At 35.5% G+C, this 20,255-nt stretch overlaps 3 protein-coding genes across 3 annotated transcripts; 1 reads left to right on the top strand and 2 right to left on the bottom strand.

Annotated features, from left to right (window-relative positions):
* Positions 1-2,918: 2,918 nt before the first annotated feature.
* LOC132309642 (uncharacterized) lies at positions 2,919-3,655 on the bottom strand. Its single transcript, XM_059807931.1, has 2 exons — positions 3,492-3,655; positions 2,919-3,319 (listed from the first exon to the last, which is right to left on the bottom strand). Exons 1-2 carry the CDS (start codon positions 3,598-3,600, stop codon positions 2,919-2,921), a joined length of 510 nt encoding a protein of 169 aa, XP_059663914.1. The 5' UTR covers positions 3,601-3,655.
* A 5,367-nt stretch (positions 3,656-9,022) lies between these two features.
* Positions 9,023-11,860, bottom strand: LOC132309641 (uncharacterized). Its single transcript, XM_059807930.1, has 5 exons — positions 11,245-11,860; positions 10,683-10,745; positions 9,865-10,592; positions 9,545-9,775; positions 9,023-9,205 (listed from the first exon to the last, which is right to left on the bottom strand). The coding sequence occupies exons 1-5, from the start codon at positions 11,858-11,860 to the stop codon at positions 9,023-9,025; spliced, it is 1,821 nt and encodes a 606-aa protein (XP_059663913.1).
* A 902-nt stretch (positions 11,861-12,762) lies between these two features.
* LOC132309640 (uncharacterized) lies at positions 12,763-13,209 on the top strand. Its single transcript, XM_059807929.1, has one exon. It carries the CDS (start codon positions 12,784-12,786, stop codon positions 13,207-13,209), a length of 426 nt encoding a protein of 141 aa, XP_059663912.1. The 5' UTR covers positions 12,763-12,783.
* Positions 13,210-20,255: the final 7,046 nt, after the last annotated feature.

The following is a 20,255-nucleotide window of genomic DNA, read 5'->3' as shown; positions in this document are numbered from 1 at the left end:
AACAAAAACCATAAATACAATTTAGCAGTTACAAAGATAGAGAGGCCAAGCTTGAGAGTTAGCGGTTGAAGCTTGTGAACGGCGAACCCGAACTGGAACAGCAGGCGATGTAAACTAAAAGATATGGGTTTTTGAACAATCTGAAATGATATGCCGATATGGGTTTTGATCTTTTGATTCTTGCAGACAAATAGATAAACTGAAATATATGGGTTTTGAACTTCTGATTCTTGTAGATTTTGTAGTTTGCAGTTGCACAGAGACAGAGAGAGGGGGCAAGTTCTCAGAGTTGAGAACGAGAATAGAGATGGAGGCGATTGGGTAGGCTAAAATGATTTGCCCTAAAAATATATATATATTTTTAATAATAATATACTCAAATATATATAATATATATATATATATATATATATATATATATAAAATATATGAATTTTCGAAAAAGAAAAAAAAATTATATAACAATATAACCATATATATATATATATATATATATATATATATATTGGTCCTTTTTTTTTACCAGATATTTTAGATTTTTGTTTCTTTTTTAATTAGGTTTAATTTTAGTTTCCTTATGATGTCTATAACTTGACTTAGAAAGTGCCTAATATTAATATTCCTGATACAAATATGAATAGTGGGAATGATAATTAAAAAAAAATGATGGTTGTGTCAAGAAATAACATTTTGCATAAAATGCATTATTGGAGCAGAATTACTAAAATGTAGACTTTCAACACTATAACACCTGTCAAAATATAAATTTGACAACTAAAAATAACTTTTAGTATTGGAGATGCTCCAAGTCCTTAAAAAGTTTATATTTCATCCATCTTAAAAATATATATATATTTTGTTTGAGAAGACGTCAGTTTTCACATTAAATAAATAAGTAAATAAAATTTTCTTTTTGAAAAGAGGAAGTATTAGTATATCATATTGACCCATGAATTATATAGTTGGTAGTTGAACTATTGATTTGTAATTAATTCAACCTTATCTTTTTCCCTTCCTTTTTAGGTAGTATGTGACAAAATATCTATATGTGTATGTTCAGCTTGTGCTTGACGTTTGAAATGACAAACTGCCTCAATCAATGGTTGCAAATTATAGGATATAACATCGCCAAGTGTCAACTTAGGGAGGGTACTCAATAAGCATTAAAATCGTATCTAATTTTTCTTCTTTTTCTGTAAAAAAAAGTCGCATCCAATCCAGTGAGTGAACGATGGTCATATCTAATTTTTTTCCTAATGAAATAATTAGTCTCCACTCTCTAACAATTTTTTACTAAAATTTAATTATTTGAAGATGATTATCAAAAAAATTCAGTGAAAACAATCAAAATAGATATGCTGTCTATAGTTAAGTAAAAAGAAAGAAAAGAAAAAACCTAAATTAAATATTATAGAGTTTTATTTTTATGTAACTATTTACCTCGAAATATATTTGTTCTCAATTATTTCAAACTATTATAATATATCATTTCCTCTGCGTTATTTTATTGAAAAAGACAAATTCAGGTGACTTTTTATCAAAACTATGGTAAATTTAACATATACTGAAAACTATGTATATTTATATTTTTATATACTGAAAACTTTGTTATAAACGTCCATATTACTGTATATACACATATGTTACAAGAAGCATAATTATGAAACACGTCAAAAAAATAAACATATCACATAAAGATTTATACGTGATTCAACAAAACCTATGTCTACGATGAAAATTCAGCAAAAGTGTTTAATATGTGTAAAATCTTGAGATTTCAAGTTTCAGTCCCTCACTCTCAATTCTATATTAATTTCAGTGTCTCTCTCACACCCATTTTAAACACTAAACGGTCTTATATATTAGATTACAACAAAGTACTAATTAGGATCCATAACCATGAGCACATTAAAACAAATCAAAAAATTTGAAACGAAATGTCAAGTTGTATGCGGGTTGCGACCTGATACCAACTTTAGGCACACCATCACAATGTATTTACATATATAAAATTTTGTTCCCAACGATAGCAGCATGTCATCATTCTTGTTACAAATCTTTTTCTTTTTTTTTTTTTTTTGAAAAAAAAAAAAAAAAAAAAAATTGTATCACTAAAGGGATTGCGAAAATAAATTCTCACTTAATTTATTGTAACTATTTGTTTATGGGTAGGAATGGCTACAGAATGCTTATATGAGGTTCTCTTACTCGAAAATTTGCTATGTTGTTTATTTATTTATTTTTTATTTTTTAATTTTTAATTTTTAGTGACGAATTTTACAAATTTTGCTTGACTAACGTGAGCTGAGACTAGCTAGGAGATTTCTCTTCATACATATCTCATATATTGCATGAATTTGACTTCTTACCCTTTGTAAAAATTACACGAGACACGTAATTAAATATTACTATCTCCGTCCCTTATTAATTATCTATCTTTGGTTTTATAACTTTTGAGAGGGACATGTAATTAATGTATTGTTCTCTTTTAAAATTATCAAATTATTTTTTTAATTTAAATATATACAATTATAAAGTTTGAAATTTTTTAAAAAGATAAAAGGACAATAATAAAAAAATAAAGAAAAAATGTTTTGACTTTTCAAAGAAGACAACTAATTTAGAACATGTAATAATAGAAAAATAGACTTATAATAAGGGACGGAAGGAGTACTTAATACCTTAAAAGCTTATCATTATAAACTGATATATATATATATATATATATATATATATATATATATATATATACTCAAAATACATCACAATCCAAACATAATCCAAACTCGTGGTACGTACGTACTCATGCCCTTTATTTAAGCTTCTAATGACCTGCTATTAAGTAGTACTGTACTACAAATGCACACCATATCAGGAGTGCACATATACATTGCAGATAATTATAGATATATGAAGCTTTAGTTTCGGTCTCCATCAGCACCATCGCCATCGCCATGACCACCACCTCGGTTCCCGCCACCATATCCACCACCTCGGTTTCCACCACCGTCTCCGCCACCACCACCATATCCACCACCATATCCGCCGCCTCTGTTCCCACCACCGTATCCACCGCCACCGCCACCACCATAACCACCCCCATATCCGCCACCTCTGTTCCCTCCACCATATCCTCCACCTCGGTTCCCACCACCGTATCTGCCACCACCACCATATCCGCCACCTCGGTTCCCACCACCGTATCCGCCGCCACCACCATATCCACCTCCTCTATTCCAACCACCGTATCCGCCACCACCTCGGTTCCCGCGATACCCTTCATGCTTGGCATCATCTACCCCATTTGTCTCAGTAGCTGCTGCACATACACACATTATTTAATATTGCAAATGTTACTTTAAACTCATTGGACGTTAATTGTGACATGAAAAATATGATGCATGAAACATTGTGATAGAGAGATTGTAGACAATATTACCATCTTGTGTGTGTGTGTGTGTGTGATTAATGCACATGCAGCTTAAACTCACTCATTTTCTCAGTGGTAGTTTCAGCCAAGTCTCTAGCTGCCACCTCTGAAGTAATGAGAAGAACAAGAGCCAATGCAAGGCCAAGGAAAAGAAATGCCTTGGAACCCATTTTCTGATGACTTTATACTATTTCAAAGATATCAACTTGGAGAAGGATGAGAAAGCTAGTATGTTCATATCTCTATTTATAGGCTCACAGACTGAGAGTACGCGTATAGACATTAAAAGGAATAATAATATATAATATACATATATAGATATACGTCTAGGTCATACTGTAGTTGGCCGTTGGAGGGTTGGCTTTTAATTCATACCAAGTCAATCTTATCTTATTAATTAATTAAATTCAATCAATGTGAAAAGGAACTTCTTCTGTAACAGCAATACTTGCTAAGACTCCAGCGTCCTCACGTCTTCGAGTTTGATCCGAGTGTTTGACATTACAAAAAAACAAAGTTGATGTCCCACTCAACTTGAGAGAGAGACAGAGACCCAAAAAAGGCTTTTCTTTAATCTCATGAAAGAGACAAAATAACCAATGGGACTAATACCCATCATTTTGGTCACCATGGACTTGCATTTTAGGCCATTTATGGACTCTTGGGTTATACTTCCATAGTGCTATTATATTGGCCCAAAAGAATATGACATGGGTTGCAACCTTGTAGAATGGCACTTTTCTTTGGTATATGGCATGTCATCTCTCTCTCTCTCTCTCTCACGATTTTCAAGTCGGAGACCAAAATAATGATACATATAAATACAACGCAATCGCCCTTTTAATGGAGTTTTGATTTCAAAATTGAGCATCGAAGACGAGTGCCTAGCTTAGTGGTTTGAACTAGAGTCAGCCTTCGATCATATATTTTTCGTGGCCACCAATTGTGGCACTGTCCTCGACTAATTTGTTACAATAAATTACTTAACCGAAAGTCTATAATTGATTATTTATATATAATACAAGTAAATATTCATTTTTGTATTTATTGTATAAGTAATCAATTAAGACAAATAGGTCCGATAATTTATTGAAACAAATTGAGTCCGGAACCCTTTGGACGTAAGAATCATCTTCGTTGCATTCTATATTGCTTTTTCCACTTCAGGCAATATCCATCAAATATATCTATTAATTATCGCAAAAGATCAAGAGAATTAATTAGCTTGTGTTTGACCTTTAAATGCCAAACTGCCTCAATCTTCAACTTAGGGAGGCAGGTCAGTCAATCAGCATTAATTGAAATCGTGACAAGATGTTGACACTTACCCTTATTCTAAATTTTAGAATAAATTGATAAAAAAAAAAAAAAAAAAAAAAAAAAAAAGGCTAAATCAGACCCTATCATTGCTAAAAAATGAAAGATTAAAATTTCACACTTTTATGAAATACCACCTTAGGCAAAAATAGTTCCTCAATGTTTTAAAAATGACTAAATAATTCTCAGCCCGAGATTATGAAATTACAAAAGTACTTTAATGTGTGCAAACAATTTGTAACACTTAAAAATATAGATTACGAAACTACTAAAGTACCTCTATATGTGAAAACATACTGTAAAACTTAAAAAAAGGATAAAATGCAATAATTTCACCTTGGCATGTTGCAACAAACTCTCTTAACTACAAGAAGTTCACCTAAACTATTAAGTTGTTACAAGAAATTCTCTAAACTATTGATTTATTGCATTTCAGCAGATGATTTGCTCGGAAATATTAAGAAACAAATTTTCTCTTATTTAATACTACGTAGTTTTGAGAGTTATACCCTTAACTTGATGACGTTGCAGATGATAATTTTAGAAACCAATCAAAATGCAACAACAAAGCCAATCTTATCTTCAGCAATAATAATAATAAGGGTTAAAATCATAAAAGTTCCCACTACTTTCAAATTTTGATCATGAAACTTCAATCTATTTAAAAAAAACTCTTACGTTTTTAAAAAGTGATCACATAACCGGTTAATCAGGTTGTAATATGTCGAATTTGACCTTAATATATAATATTAAATTAAAAATTATAATTATTATTTTTGAAGTTACAAAAATACCACCGTAAGCAGTTAACCGGGTGTGAAGAGGAGGAAGAATATGAAGTATTTTTGTAATTTCAAAAATAATAATTATATTTTTTAGTTTAATATTAAATAGCAAGTTTAAATTTTACATTTCATAGCTCAATTAACGAGTCAAACATTAATATTAGAATAATGTGATCACTTTAAAATTAAGGAAACGATTGACATAGCCAAAAAAAAAAAAAAGCAAGGAGGGGGAAACATAAACATCACTTAATAACTTAAAAGCTTATCACTATAAAGTGCTTCAAAATACTAGTACATGGTAATCCAAACACAGAAAAAGGACATTCCCTTTCAAGGGGAACAAACGAATACTTCCTATATGCGTACGTTACCGGACACAAGGACAAGGTTATTATTACTCATGCCTTTATTTAAACGTACTTCTAATGACTTGGTATCAGTACCCATGCACCATATAATGAGTCCACATATATAGTACAGATAAAGATGCTTCAGTTTCCGCCTCCATGACCACCACCGCCATGGTTTCCTCGTCCACCGCCGCCACTGCCTCCGCCACCGCCACTGCCGCCGCTGCCTCCCCCATTGTTCCCACGGCCACCGCCACTGCCTCCACCTCCGCTGCCACCACCATTGTTCCCACGGCCACCACCACTGCCTCCACCATTGTTCCCACGGCCTCCACCTCCACCACCGCCACCGCCACCGCCACCACTGCCTCCACCATTGTTCCCACGGCCACCACCACTGCCACCACCATTGTTCCCACGGCCGCCACCACTGCCTCCACCTCTGCTGCCACCACCATTGTTCCCACGGCCACCGCCACCACCTCCACCACCGCCGCCGCCACCACCACCACCGCTGCCTCCACCATTGTTCCCACGGCCGCCGCCACCACCTCCGCTGCCGCCACCATTGTTCCCACGGCCGCCCCCGCCTCCACCACCTCCACCACCACCACCTCCACCACCTCCGCCGCCACCACCACCACCACCACCACCTTGGTTGCCACCATTATTTCCACCGCCACCTCGGTTCCCACCATCATCTACCTCATTTATCTCAGTAGCTGCACATAAACACGTTATTTAATGTGATGGCCAAATTGCTTTAGTTTGATCAAATGGTGCTCTTGAAACGTGTTTAAAAATTAAGCTCATTGTACATAGTACCATGAAAATTAAAATGCATGGAACATTGTGACACAGACTGTACTTGGACAAAATTATGTACATGAAACATTGTGACACAGAGTGTACTTGGACAAAATTATGTACATGAAACATTGTGACACAGACTGTACTTGGACAAAATTATGTACATGAAACATTGTGACACAGACTGTACTTGGACAAAATTATGTGATATGTGTGTTGCGTGATTAATGTAGAGCCTAAACTCACTCTCTCTCTCAGTGGTAGTTTCAGCCAAGTCTCTAGCTGCCACCTCTGAAGTAATGAGAAGAAGAAGAGCAAATGCAAGACCAAGGAAAAGAAATGCCTTGGAACCCATTTTCTTATACTATTTCAAACTAAACTGGAGAAGGATGAGAAAGCTAGTCTGTTACTTGTCTCAATTTATAGGCTAGCTCAAAGAGTGAGACTGACGTGAAAAGCCATTAAAGGGTTTATATATAATATATATTTATCTAAGTCATAATATGGTTAGGTGTTGAAGGGTTAGCTTTTAATTCATAAAAAGTCAAATCTTATCTTATTAATTAAATTCAATCAACTTGACAAAGAATTTGTATTAGAGCAATACTAGCCAAGACACCAGCGTGCTCACCCCTTCATCTATTCGATTGTGTAACATCACAAAATAGTCCACTCAACTTGAGAGAGACACACAGAAAAACAAGGCTTCTTCTGAATCTGAAGAGGAAAATTAACGGATGGGACTAATACCCAACATTTTTGTCCACAATGGACTTTCATTTCAGCCCATTAATGGGCTCTTCAATCGCCCTCAGGGGTCATACTGTGGGCCAAAACAATCACCATTTCTTTATAATTTAGGGCTTAATTGGGTGGGCCACAACGGCGGGTTTCTTTGCTATAGCATTTCATCCATTGAAGAGTAATAGGGTAAGAACTCCATACCAATGCAACTATACAAAGGATTCTTAAAATAAGGACGCGTACATTTATATAGCAACAAACATGTTAAATATACGAGAAAAAGAGGGGCCTTGTTAACACTTTAGCAGCTCAAATCGGGAAAATATATACTTCAAATGACTTTTAAATGTAACTAATTTTATATTAATATATCATGAGATAATTAACAATATGTTAAAAAATAATTAATTAAACATGTAAATTAAAGTAATAAAATAATAATAATAAATAAAGAACTTGGCTGAGGCTAATATTGGATAATATATCCTTAAGACAATTTACAACCCGCATAGTGCTGATGGACTCTGTGGCGCTTATCTCTCAGGATACAACGGTATATATCTACCAGTAGCAGCACTATAAACTCGTGGATGCGGTGAACCTCTTTTGTGTAATACTCTCTCTAACTAAAAAATGCATCTATACTATATAAATGCTAAATTGGGTGCAATTTGAATCAAATGATTCGAACCAATCTTAATATGCCTTGATGAAATTGGATTAGGGTCTAAGTGGCTCAAATCACTTGACCTATGGTTTGAACCTACTTGGGACGTTGGGTTCAAGTCTAGAGAGGGAGAAAGAAGAAAATAAATTGAACGATTGAATTATGGCAGCCCAAAAGGGTATTTATAAAAATAGAAGTGTCTTTTCGGATTGTGTGTGTTTCTTCATCATTAAACATAACCATTTATATGTGTCTATTCATCACTAGACACAACCATTTATATATCTCTATTCATCATGACTAGACACACCCATTACAAAAGGTTGCAATGGTTCACATTGAATAGATTATATTTGTTGGTTTTGAGTTGCATCTTTTCATCTCACAATTAACCAGTAATCATATATGTTCAGTCCAACACATCTGTTCATGACTATTCAAACAATTTTCATTCACAATTTCTAACATGTACTTCTACCCTTTTAATTAGTACCACCACTATGTGTTTGTGCATCATATCTGTGTATTATAATATTGGTAAAAATATCTCTTTAGCAATACAATTCTTTAACACGTTTAAATCATGTTATAGTTTCAACTTTCAACACATTTGTTTTTTTTTTTTTCGAATGGTTAAGCAAATATATTAATAATAATAAAGAGATACAAAGGGCCCAAGAGAGGCCCAGAGGGAAAAGGAACACAAAAAGCCAATCCAAACAGGGAAAGGTCAACCAAATTAAAGAAGATACATAGTAGCCAAACCCAAAAGAGGGGAACAACAACAACGAGGAAGAGAATCCTCAGCAACAATGTGGAGGATAGCCGTTGCTAACGGTGTTAACCGTTAGAAATGGATGTCCTAACAATTCCGGTAACTAAGTTGCTTCCAGCCCCCTTGATGCTTCACCTCTGTTCACTGATCAGGAGGGAGTGGTGAAGGACGAGCTGCGACTGGAGAATAAGACCATTCCAAAGCAAATTGAGAGTAGGAATCCTTGTGGCGAGATCTTAGAGCTTCAGCAACTGAATTACATACAATCTTTAGCACAGATGATTGAGAAGAAGGGGAGGATCTGAATATCCTATTGTTCCTTTCCTGCCAAATGTGATACACCATGGAGGCAAGGGCTAAACGGCAAATATCTATTCTGGGGGAAGAGTGATTCCAGTGGTGAGCAGCCCAGAAGACAAATTGAGGCCAACTTTCACTTCTTGTGTAAAAACAACATTTGTGTTGAATGAACTTCTATAAGGGGGAGACAAATTCACAATCAAAGAAAAGGTGAGAGTGTGATTCGGGTAGGGTTGAGCATAGGTGGCATACATTAGCAGAATCAAGATAAGACATACATTTAGAGTCCAATATGGAGAGTTTGGATTGAACTACAATCCATAGAATCATTTTGTGTTTAGGGATGGCCATGGAGTTCCATACCTGGTTTGACCAAGGTACAGGGTAGTGGGCTTGGGAAATGGCTGCTATAGTATGCTTAAGGCTATATTTTCCATTAGGACCTGCTAACCAAATAAATTGGTCTGGTTCTGAGGGATTGGGAGGTGAAACACTGTTCAGATCAGGAATTTGGGAGGAGAGGGGTTGAGGGAAGCTCCATGAGCTAGCATCAACAAAGTCACTAACCATAGCAGAGGGCGATATACTTGCTGACTGGGCAATGGAAATAGGGTAGAGCAGAGAGAGAGGACCTCTGTCAAGCCAAAATCAAACTAGAGATGGGTGGATTCACCATTGCCTACCTTGTGTTTGATGAGTTTCCATGCAAGAGGCCTTAACTGGAGGATTTTCCTCCAACTCCATGAACATGATTGTGGGATTTTGGTGGTCCAGAAATACTGATCTTTGATTAGACTAGTCCTGCACCAGTGGATCCAAATTCTCTGATTGCTTTCAACTCTGAGTTCCCAAATGTGCTTGAGAATTGCAGCCCTATTTGCAACTTCCAAGTTAGGGAGCCCAAGACCACCATCAGAAATAGGCTTACATACATTACACCATTTAACCCTAGCACTAGTCTTCTTAAGGTCAGGACCAGTCCAGAGAAATCTCCTCAGCAATGCAGAGAGGTCATTGATCACTTTCTGTGGCAGAATAAAAATACTTGACCAGTACAATTGGGTGGACAGTAGGACAGATTTGATGAGAACTAATCTTCCAGCATAAGAGAGGCTTCTAGAGGACCAATGACGGATTCTTACTGTGATTTTTTCAAGCAGCAGATTGTAATCAGCAGCTTTGAGCCTAGTGGAGATGAGGGGAACCCCAAGATGCTTGATGGGAAGTGACCCAATTCCAACACCAAGAAAATTAGAGAACAGAATCTCACTTGAATGATCAATACCTGAAAGGAAGACTGAGCTTTTGGAGGGGTTAGTAGCCAAACCAGAGAGTGAGGAGAAAAGGTCCATAGCTGATTTAAGAATAGAGATGGAGGTGATATCAGCATGACAGAAGAGAATTAAATCATCTGCAAATGTGAGATGTGTTATACCAACTTATTTGCATCTCCAACGATATTTGAACCTTGGAACTTGGGAGATGAACTTCTGGAGGATACCTGAGAGAACTTCCATAGATATAACAAACAGTGTAGGAGACAGTGGATCACCTTGCCTTAAGCCTTTAACACTATTAAAATAGCCATGAAATTCACCATTGATGGCTATTGTAAAGGAGGGTGATGTAATATAGGCCTTAATCCATTGTATAGTTTTGGATGGGTAGCCAAAAAGGGCAAGGGAGTCAAGTATAAAACTCCAACTAACTGTGTCGAAGGCTTTCCTTAGGTCAACTTTCCAAGCACATCTAGGAGATGGTGTAGAGGTATGGTATCGTCTCAAAAGTTTTTGAGCAAGAAGAACAGAATCAGTGATTTTCCTTCCAAGGACAAAGTTAGGCTGTCTGTGTTGGTTCAATTATATGTGGTAGTGAGGGCTACATTTTCAGTGCAATGAGTTTTGCAATGCATTTGTAAATGAAATTGCAACAGCTAATTGGTCTAAAGTCATTGAGAGTGGTAGGGTTTTGGCATTTAGGGACAAGGGAAATGTAGGTAGAGTTGCATTCTTTCAACAATTTCCTATTAAGGAAGAATTCTCTTACTGCCTTGGTGATGGTACCTCCTATAATTGGCCAAGCTTGATGGAAAAAATAGGCATTGAAACCATCTAGTCTCGGAGCTTTATCTTTGCTCATTGAGAAGATGCATTGTTTGATTTCAAGATCAGTGGGGATGGATTCAAGGAGTGGGATGTGTTGTGGAGGGATAGTTTTGGTGATAAAAGGGCTCAGGATCTCTTGACCATGCTGGGGAGGAGGATTATCACCTAGAAGGTGCTTGAAGAATGCAAGTGCTTCAGCTTTTATACCTTCAGGGGTAGTAATAGGTTCACCTGTGGTAGAGGTGAGGCTCAAAATCCTTTTAGAGTTGGACCTTGAAAGAAATGACTTGTGGAAGTAAGATGTGTTAGAATCACCAAGCTTGAGCCAGGTGATCCTTGATTTCTGCCTAATTACATCTTCCTCAGCCAATAGGAGCCTAGAATGTTCTGCTGAAAGAGTCTTTTCTAAGTTCCTGAGGTCAGCATCAAAGGTATTATGATCAAGTTCAGCTTGGCATCTGTCCAATTCCAACTTAACCTTGGAAATTTTCTCCTGCAGGTTAGAAAACTTATCCCTACATTCATCTCTGAGTGGCTGCTTCAGGGATTTGAATTTTTGGACAGCTTGAAACATTGAAGTACCATGGATAAACATAAAACATGTTTCAAAACCTTTATTTTACATTCAAACGCATAAAATATATATTGAAATTTAGAACAAATGTATTAAAAAATAAATTTAAACATGTTAATAATAATAATATACATTATAATAAAAATTAATTATACTTCATCTCCTTCTAAAAAATAAAAGATTGATAATTCAAGTAGCCTTAAAAATAAAAAGCAAGTGCTCACTTGTCCAACTTGGGACCATGTATACCCTAACAATAATCTATGGGTCCTCATGTCCTTGACTATAAACCATAGCGGTGAGCCCATCACGCGTTGTATTGAGGCTATTGGATCAGTTGTCTCTTTAATTATTACGAATATAATGGTTTTCACTTCATATTCAACTTCTAATGCTAACGACTTTCTAATAAGTGTAGTACATACGTATTATATAATAATTATTATTTTTTCCCCATATAAGGGTCTAATATATAATTTTAAAACTGTTCACTGGTCTACGTGGAAAGAATTAATCCACAATTAAATCCTCACAACGGAAAGCAGAAACACACACACATATGGACGAGGGCTGCAATCTATTTTAGGCCCATTGAAAATGTTAGTTTTACGATGCAAAAATTTAGGGTTACTAGCCCACTGATATTTGTTTCTGTGGATCATCCCGTTACCTTGTTTTATACCCATATATATATATATATATATGTTCAGAAAACTATGGCAGGGTCAAACAACAGGCTGAAAAGTAATAGCTTTAGTGTTTCAAATAGCTTATATATATGCATTTGGAATGTACAACTAAAGTCATAACCACCATAACTATATATATATATATATATATATATATATATATATAAGCACATAACCATCTAAGCTTCCTTTTGATCATCATATAAGCCTCAGGTGAGAAGCAGATTATAGAAAATGAGTATAGAAGTGTTAGATGGTGCCACCATTGTTAGCTTTGTAGAAGATGAAGAAGCATTCAACGGTTCAATCCATGACCACTTCACCTGCCTTGACACAGACCATGACGGCCTCCTATCCTATGCAGAGTTGCTGAAGAAGCTGCAGAGTCTCACGGTGTTCGAGACCCACTTCGGTATTGATGTCAAGACCGAACCAGACGAGCTCTCCCGCGTGTACACTTCCCTCTTCGTGCAGTTTTATCACGACTCGAATGGATCAGTGGATTTTGAGGAGTTCAAGGCCGAGAAGAAGCAGATGATGCTCGCCATGGCAAACGGGCTAGGATTCTTGCCCGTCCAAATGGTCCTGGAAGAAGACAGCTTCCTCAAAAAGGCAGTTGAACGCGAGTCCTCCAGGATAGCTGCTGCTGAACTTGTTTAAATCAACTATATAATACATTCCTCTACATTGAATTCAATCTAATGAAGTCACCTGTTTTAATTTCCTTGTCTTTGTATTTTGAATTTTACATGAATATTTTCCAGAGAACCATGCAAATTTTTTCTTTATTTCGTAAAATACTAAAACTAATCCTTACAACGGCTGTTTACTCCAAATTGTCACAAAAAAATAAATGACATTTTTAAGAGTTCATGAAATGTCAAAAAAATCCCGTATAAGAATTCTAACCCAAAATGAGACACTTTGTCTTGGCTTCGTTAATTGAACAAAAGTTTCTCACTCAAAATATCTCAAAAGATAATCGCATTAATTATTGCCTCAGAATAAAAATATCTCCAAAAAATAATCGCACTAAAAAGCCAAAATAAAAATACCTCCAAAATATAATTCACTAAAACCCCAAAATAAAAATATCTCTAAAAGATATTCATATAAAGACCCCAAAAATAGAAATGTCAACCAAATGAAATCGCACAAATACCCCAAGCACCAAAAGGTAAAGTATAAACAAGTGCAACACAAATCCAATTTGATACGAGGGTCAAGCACACAAGTATGAAATAAAAGAAGTGACGGGAACTATTCCCGAGCACTTGACTTAATCCGGTCCAGCCAGACCCGATCCCAAAAAATAAACTGAAAAAGAAAATACTGAAAAATAAACAAAAAAAAGGGACAGGTCCTTATAGTCTCGCAGCCAACCGAATATGGGTTATGTTCTTATTTATCCACGTAGGCCTCTAACCTAGCGGATTATTCCGATGATGAGAAGTTCATATCCAGTGATCGAGACAGACACAACAATCGTGAATTTCAGGTAAAATTTGATCTATTTACTTTCCATAGAAGTATTATTATTAAAGATGTCTTGGACTGGCTTGAAGAAATTGAAGAATTTTTCAAGTATTTTGATGTACCTGAAAACAAGCAAGTTTCACTTGTTGCCTTCAAACTTAAAGGATGGGCTTAAGCTTAGTGGTAACAAACACGGATTCACATGAGGAGGCAAGGAAAACAGCATGTGCGGTTTTGGTACAATGTGAAAAAGGTTAGTAATGGCTAAATTCCTACCACCAAATTATGAGGAGCTGATATTTCAAAAAAATCAGAATTGTCAGAAAAATAATCCATCTATCAAAAAACCTTCAGAAATTTTTTATAAAAAAGAGAGTTGTAATACCTAGGGATGGCAAAATCTCCATACCCAGCGGGTCCCCTCCCCACCCCGCCCCTGTTATGGCAGGTTTGGGGACCCATTTATGTAAATGGGGAGGGGATGAAGATTGTATTTGAAACCCCGGCGGGGACAGGGCGGGACTGAGGAGGGGTAATCCCGCCCCTCCCCACCCCGTTTATATTACATTTTTACAAAACTATCCTTACATGTTATAAAATATTACTAAATTTCATAGCTATATATATAGTATATTCACTTCTGAAACCCTAGATCTATTCCCTCGCAGTATAGTCGTTGTTGGAAGAATGTTATTTGTTTTGATTGATCATGTTGAAAATTTCCAGACTATTCCAAAAAATGTTATTTATGGTTTTGCTATAAGTTTGATCGAGTTGAAATGATATATTTTAAATTGTTATAATTGTGCTAAAGCTTTATTAAATTATTAGGTTCAAAAATATTATAATTGTGTTGATTTTGTTGAAGGTAAATTAGAATTTTAGAAAAGTTATACGGGCGGGGTGGGGCGGGGACGGGGGATAATGTGGCGAGGCAGGGAGGGGATGGGGGAGGGGGTTGAAATTTAAACGGGTATGGGAGCGGGGATGGGGGTAAAAAATTTGACTAGAGATGGGGATGGGGAAGGGGAATAAGATCCCCGCTCCACCGCGCCCCATTGCCATCCCTAGTAATACCCTAAGTTTTCAAAATGATATAAAAGGGATTTCATTATTTATTTTATTGTATTTTAGGTATTTACGTGGTTATGTGCTTATGTGGTTTCATGTTATATGTTTATTTGTTTTAATTGCTATGTGATGTATTTGATTTTTGAGGTGTTAAATGATGTGTTGTTTAATTGAATTATTTGTTTTAATTTAATTGTATACTTATGTGGTAATTGAAGTAATTGTTTATTTGTTTTATTAAATACTATTTTGCATTTAAATTTTAAGGATGGACTTGGATAGTAGTAATGGACCAATAGTTAGGTCTCATGGACTACTTGAATATGGGTTACTTATGGGTACGGATAATTACCCATATATGGTTGGTTGTATATATACTTGGGTGTATATGTTTAAGAGGATAGAATATTATTATTATTAATTATTTATTTTTGTGATAATAATAGTAATATTATGTTAATAGGTTATATATATATATAATTATAAATTATATGTATATATTAGGTTAGCACGTATAGGGCTGTATATGTATATGTAATTATATTTTTATTTTATTTTATGATTAGCCGACATATTATCAGGTTGGGATTAGGGTTGTATTAATCTATATATATGTAAGGTTATGTCTACCAAGGGTTTTAGAACCCTATTCACTTAAGAGTGGAGGCAGAGAGAAGGAACAGAGAGGAGAGAAGAGAAACCGTGAGACAAGAGAGAGGGTTTAGGCAAAGTAATTAGGCTAGAACAAGGAAGAAGGTTGAGGGCTATTCGAGGGTTAGAATCAGAGCAGTAAAAGGCTTGGACGACGGCCAAGGATTGCCGGAAAGAAACTAGGAAGAAGAAGTTAAGGTTTCAATTTGAAACCTAGAGGCAAATTCTAATTCTTGCTCCTTCCCTTTGACTTGTGTTCTGTGCATGCCTAGATAATCTCCAGGGTTTAATCAGATTTTTAAAACTGTTCTGGTATGCATATTAATTTAGAATTTTAACTGGATTCTGTATGGTTAATTGAAAATTTTGATGTAATGTATTAATCGTTTCATATTAGGGATTCTAAATTATTATTAATAATGCGTACTGTGTTTTATAAACTTTTGGGATTTATTGGGATATAGATTGAAGTCTAGGAACCTTAATAAAATATTATAGAGGGTTCACACGTCGCCGGAGGTGAAGAAGATGACGAAATTTGGTAGACGGCTCTCAAGGGAGAGAGAACTGGCTCCCTAATGGACAGAGCCGGCTCCCACTTAGAGGGAGCCGGCTCCCAGCACTACAGAGTTGGCTTCCACTTATGGGGAGCCAGCTCCAAAGAGGGTAGAGCTTGCTCTCGAAGTTTGGGAGCTTGCTCTCGCGCTGGAACTTGCAGAAATTGATTTTTTTTTTAAGTTCTATTTGACAGTTTGGGTTGTTCCAATGACATTGTGACAATTTAAATGAGTCAGATGGTTGAGATGATGGGACTAACTCCTACAATGCATAGTCTACATTAATAGGTTAATGGACTTGAACAATACGACACTTTAAATAGGTTTGCGTATTGTTATTTAAGGAATTAATTGCTTGCTATTATTTAGCAATTTAAATGGAGGAATAGTGGAGTTAAACTAATTCAATCAATTAATTGAATTTAAATAGTTGAACTATGTCTTGGAAGTTAAAATAATCTATTTGAGATGCATGTTAATTTATGATTGTAAAAATTAAATGCATTCTACTTAGAGTTATTATTTTGCTTGAGTAGATATCTGATTTTTATTATGCTTGTTTATGGGATTAATTGATGTGTTATGTTAATAATTTTCATCAATTATTGGACTGGATGGATGTAATGCACCTGTATGGGACGGTGGCATATTAGGTACGGATTAGATCAAAACGCTAATTCCTACCTATTCTGGAATAAGGAAATGGATTAATTATAATATTAAATCCTAATTATATGTCGTGTCAAGATAACGAACAGTTGAGCAGTACTACTTTAGTTTTGGATGGATTTTAAATATATAATTATGGTACTGCGATATGAGCTTGAGTCTCAGAGTCGATGGTTAGAGAGCGTATATACAGTGGGATGCATAACTGGCTATGATAGGTTGAGGTATACCCTGTTAGGCTTAGGTACTCATGCCCACTTCAGGTGTGTTTTGCATGTTGCCTTCTATTCAGGTTGAGACTTCCTTTGTAGTCCAGTGAGAGTTCCTTAGTGTGGATATATATATATATGGACTAGATAGCTATTGTTGAGTTGTTTAGAATGTATCTGCGTATCGTATCTCTGTTCGGAATATATTAGTATAGAACTTGTTCGTGGGCCTGACCCACTATTATTTTTTTAGGTTTCAGACGGTTCCAGTCTTAGAACTTGTTCGTGCTTAGCAGAGACAGTCACTCACTCTTCCGACTATGTAGGATTATTAGTTATGTTTTAGTTTTGGTTTTCCTTTTTAGATCAGTTTGTTCAATTGGGATTTTATAGGGGTCCACATAGTATGGATTCCCGAGTTGTATTATTATTTGGAGGATTACTTGTATTAGAAGAAATTGTTTATTAATGAAAGTTATTCTGAGGATTAATTATTGGTTTATCATTTTAGTTTCTTTTCAGCGTTTTATTTATTCTTGTTAATTATATTTATATTCTGTGTTTGATTATTGCCATTTGTTTTTTATATCCTCGGGCGTTCGGGTGTGGGCCTGGCCAACCCGCATTCGAAAATCCGGGAGTATCACAGTTGGCATCAGAGCACTCCAGGTTCAAGTGTCCTTAGGAGTGTTTTCGTTATATGACTTCCGCGTTGCATATCTTAAAACTTAGAGCCCATATTAGGATTCGTAGTACTCTATCTACGGTTCATTAGGAGGAGCTGATGTCAATTATATTCTGTAGTCATAGAATGGTTGACACTAGGAAAAGGATGTGGTCCAGGGCGAAAGCGATAGAGACCCAAAGGAGTATGTTATTGAGTTCTTTGCCAGAAGCAGAACTTGGGATCAAAGGTTTAGTTCCAGGGTTGGCATTACTTTGAAAGTATAAGCCAAAAAAGGATTAAGGTGTACGTGTTAGGTCACCGCATATCGGGACCAGCACGACTTCAGTTGATCTCAACAATGAGACAAGTGAGGAGTAGGAGTCCGAAGAGGATCCTAATGGAAGAGATTGCAGCGTATCTAAGAAAGAGGGTACTAAATCTTGAAGATGAATGATCTTAATTGCTAGTAGTATAGCGATTATTATTATTATTTTTTTTTGTAGAATTGGTATTGATCAATCTACAAATAGTTAAGATTTCTTATCATCTTTAAAAGAGATATACTCTTCAGGAGTTTGGGGATCGGAGGGAGTTCTTATCAGAACGAAGCAATGATTTTATGTCACATTCAAAAGAGCATTGGTAGTATGTTGTGACGTTCTAAGTTGCTTTATAAAGTCAAGTTAGACGGTTTGCATTCCGCATATATGGAGGCTGAGGGTTAAATCATTGGTATTTGCTTAGGCAAACATATTTTGCTTTTAAGCTATGTTTAAAGGATATGTTTCGAGGTTGGATGATTACCTACGAAACTATAAAAGGAAATTTTGTGAAACAATTTTGCAAGTTGATTTTGGAAGAGACTTTCTTTTCTAGGTTGAACGATGTCTTAAGTAGGAATATATTTTTGTGTTGTTAGGTTTTGTCATACGTGTTTTATTTTCGTTAATTATTCAGGATTGGGAAAACAGTTTAGTTAGGGACACAAGTTAGTGATCAATCAACTACTGTTTTTAATAACGTGGAGTAATAGCGCTATTTATGCTAGGATTGTGAGCATGTGGTCATAGGATTTGGTAGATATACATAATTCTAGCCAATCTATTAGACCTGGACATGCGTCATTGTGATATACTATTTGGGATGAGATAGTTAAACCATTACTACGAGTCAAATAATCTAGTATGATTAGTTTGACATACTTTACACTAGGTATGGATTCGTATAATATTACAACGCCATATTAATGGTGGTTATTAATATTTCGGTATTCGTGAGGTTGTGGTAAATAAAGACCACTATAACGCCACAATGGTTTGTCTGAGGTGCTGGAGTTGCAGAACATTTTCTTGAAAATTCCAGAACTCGTCACCAAGTCGGAAGGAGGATTTTGTACTGATTTAAGTACTTATTGGAATGATGACAAGTGTGTACATTAGTGACACACCCCAACCCAATTTACACTATTAAATAAATTGAACAATTGGAATGTATCTAACCATCTGCATTAACCTCATACATACATGACGTCATCATATATCAGAGTGCCTGCTTAAAAGGTTATAATAAAAAATAAACTATAAATCCACCTTACAAGTTCTAAGAAAACTAAACCGTTAATTATAAATCACAATATTAAATTCTACTATAATATTTACATTTTATACAAAAGACGTTCCATTGTTATTTTCCCCAGTTACACTCAAGATTCTAGACCTGGCAGTAGCAACCCAACCTGATACCTGAAAAAAATATAAATATGGAAGGAATGAGCTTAAAGCCCAGTGAATGCAACACTACCACATCAGAGTAATATAAACAAATATTATCTGATAACTTCAATTAAACTTCATTAACATATTACTGTATTAAAATATAGTACTTTCCTTCTAGGCCAGAGTATGGACCTTATATAATATAGTACTCTCCTTTTAGGCCAGAGTATAGACCTTATTTAAATATAGTACTCTCCTTCTTGGTTAGAGTATGGACCTTATTTAATGTAGTACTCTTCTTCCAGGCCAGAGTATAGACCTTATATAATATATTACTCTCCTTCCAGGCCAGAGTATGGACCTTATATAATATAATCAAGTTATATATATATATTCATCTTCAATTCACATAAACAGCTTCAATACGTCCATTAAACATATCCAAGTATAAACTTCCAGTGAGTACACTCACCTTGGCTACTTCCCAAATTATTTACTTATCCCTTGGTAATGTCAAAGCTTCCGTTTCTTTCTCTTTACCTGAATAAAATTGAAATCACATCATACCCATTTCTAAAGAGAATTAAATCACAATTATCACTTATATAATAAATCTCAACCTTTCTATACAATTATAATTAAAATTGTAATCACCACTCTTTATATGCAATCTCGACTTCACAATTCCATC

The sequence above is a fragment of the Cornus florida genome, unplaced genomic scaffold (genome assembly GCF_030987335.1).
Source record: "Cornus florida cultivar Cherokee Brave unplaced genomic scaffold, ASM3098733v1 CherokeeBrave_3.0.0_Hap2_Chr05, whole genome shotgun sequence".
Classification (NCBI taxonomy): domain Eukaryota; kingdom Viridiplantae; phylum Streptophyta; class Magnoliopsida; order Cornales; family Cornaceae; genus Cornus; species Cornus florida.
This window is presented reverse-complemented; position numbering and strand designations above follow the sequence as displayed.

Bases quoted from the DNA above. Each gene is read 5' to 3' on its own strand.
- LOC132309641 (XM_059807930.1), bottom strand. From the start codon at position 11,860: ATGTTTCAAGCTGTCCAAAAATTCAAATCCCTGAAGCAGCCACTCAGA. The intron at 10,593-10,682 runs GTATCCTCCAGA...TCACATTTGCAG, and splicing joins ATCTATGGAAGTTCTCTCAG to ATGATTTAATTCTCTTCTGT. The intron at 9,776-9,864 runs GTAGGCAATGGT...TCCATTGCCCAG, and splicing joins GGAAACTCATCAAACACAAG to TCAGCAAGTATATCGCCCTC.
- LOC132309642 (XM_059807931.1), bottom strand. From the start codon at position 3,600: ATGGGTTCCAAGGCATTTCTTTTCCTTGGCCTTGCATTGGCTCTTGTT. The intron at 3,320-3,491 runs GTGAGTTTAAGC...GTGTATGTGCAG, and splicing joins AACTACCACTGAGAAAATGA to CAGCTACTGAGACAAATGGG.
- LOC132309640 (XM_059807929.1), top strand. From the start codon at position 12,784: ATGAGTATAGAAGTGTTAGATGGTGCCACCATTGTTAGCTTTGTAGAA.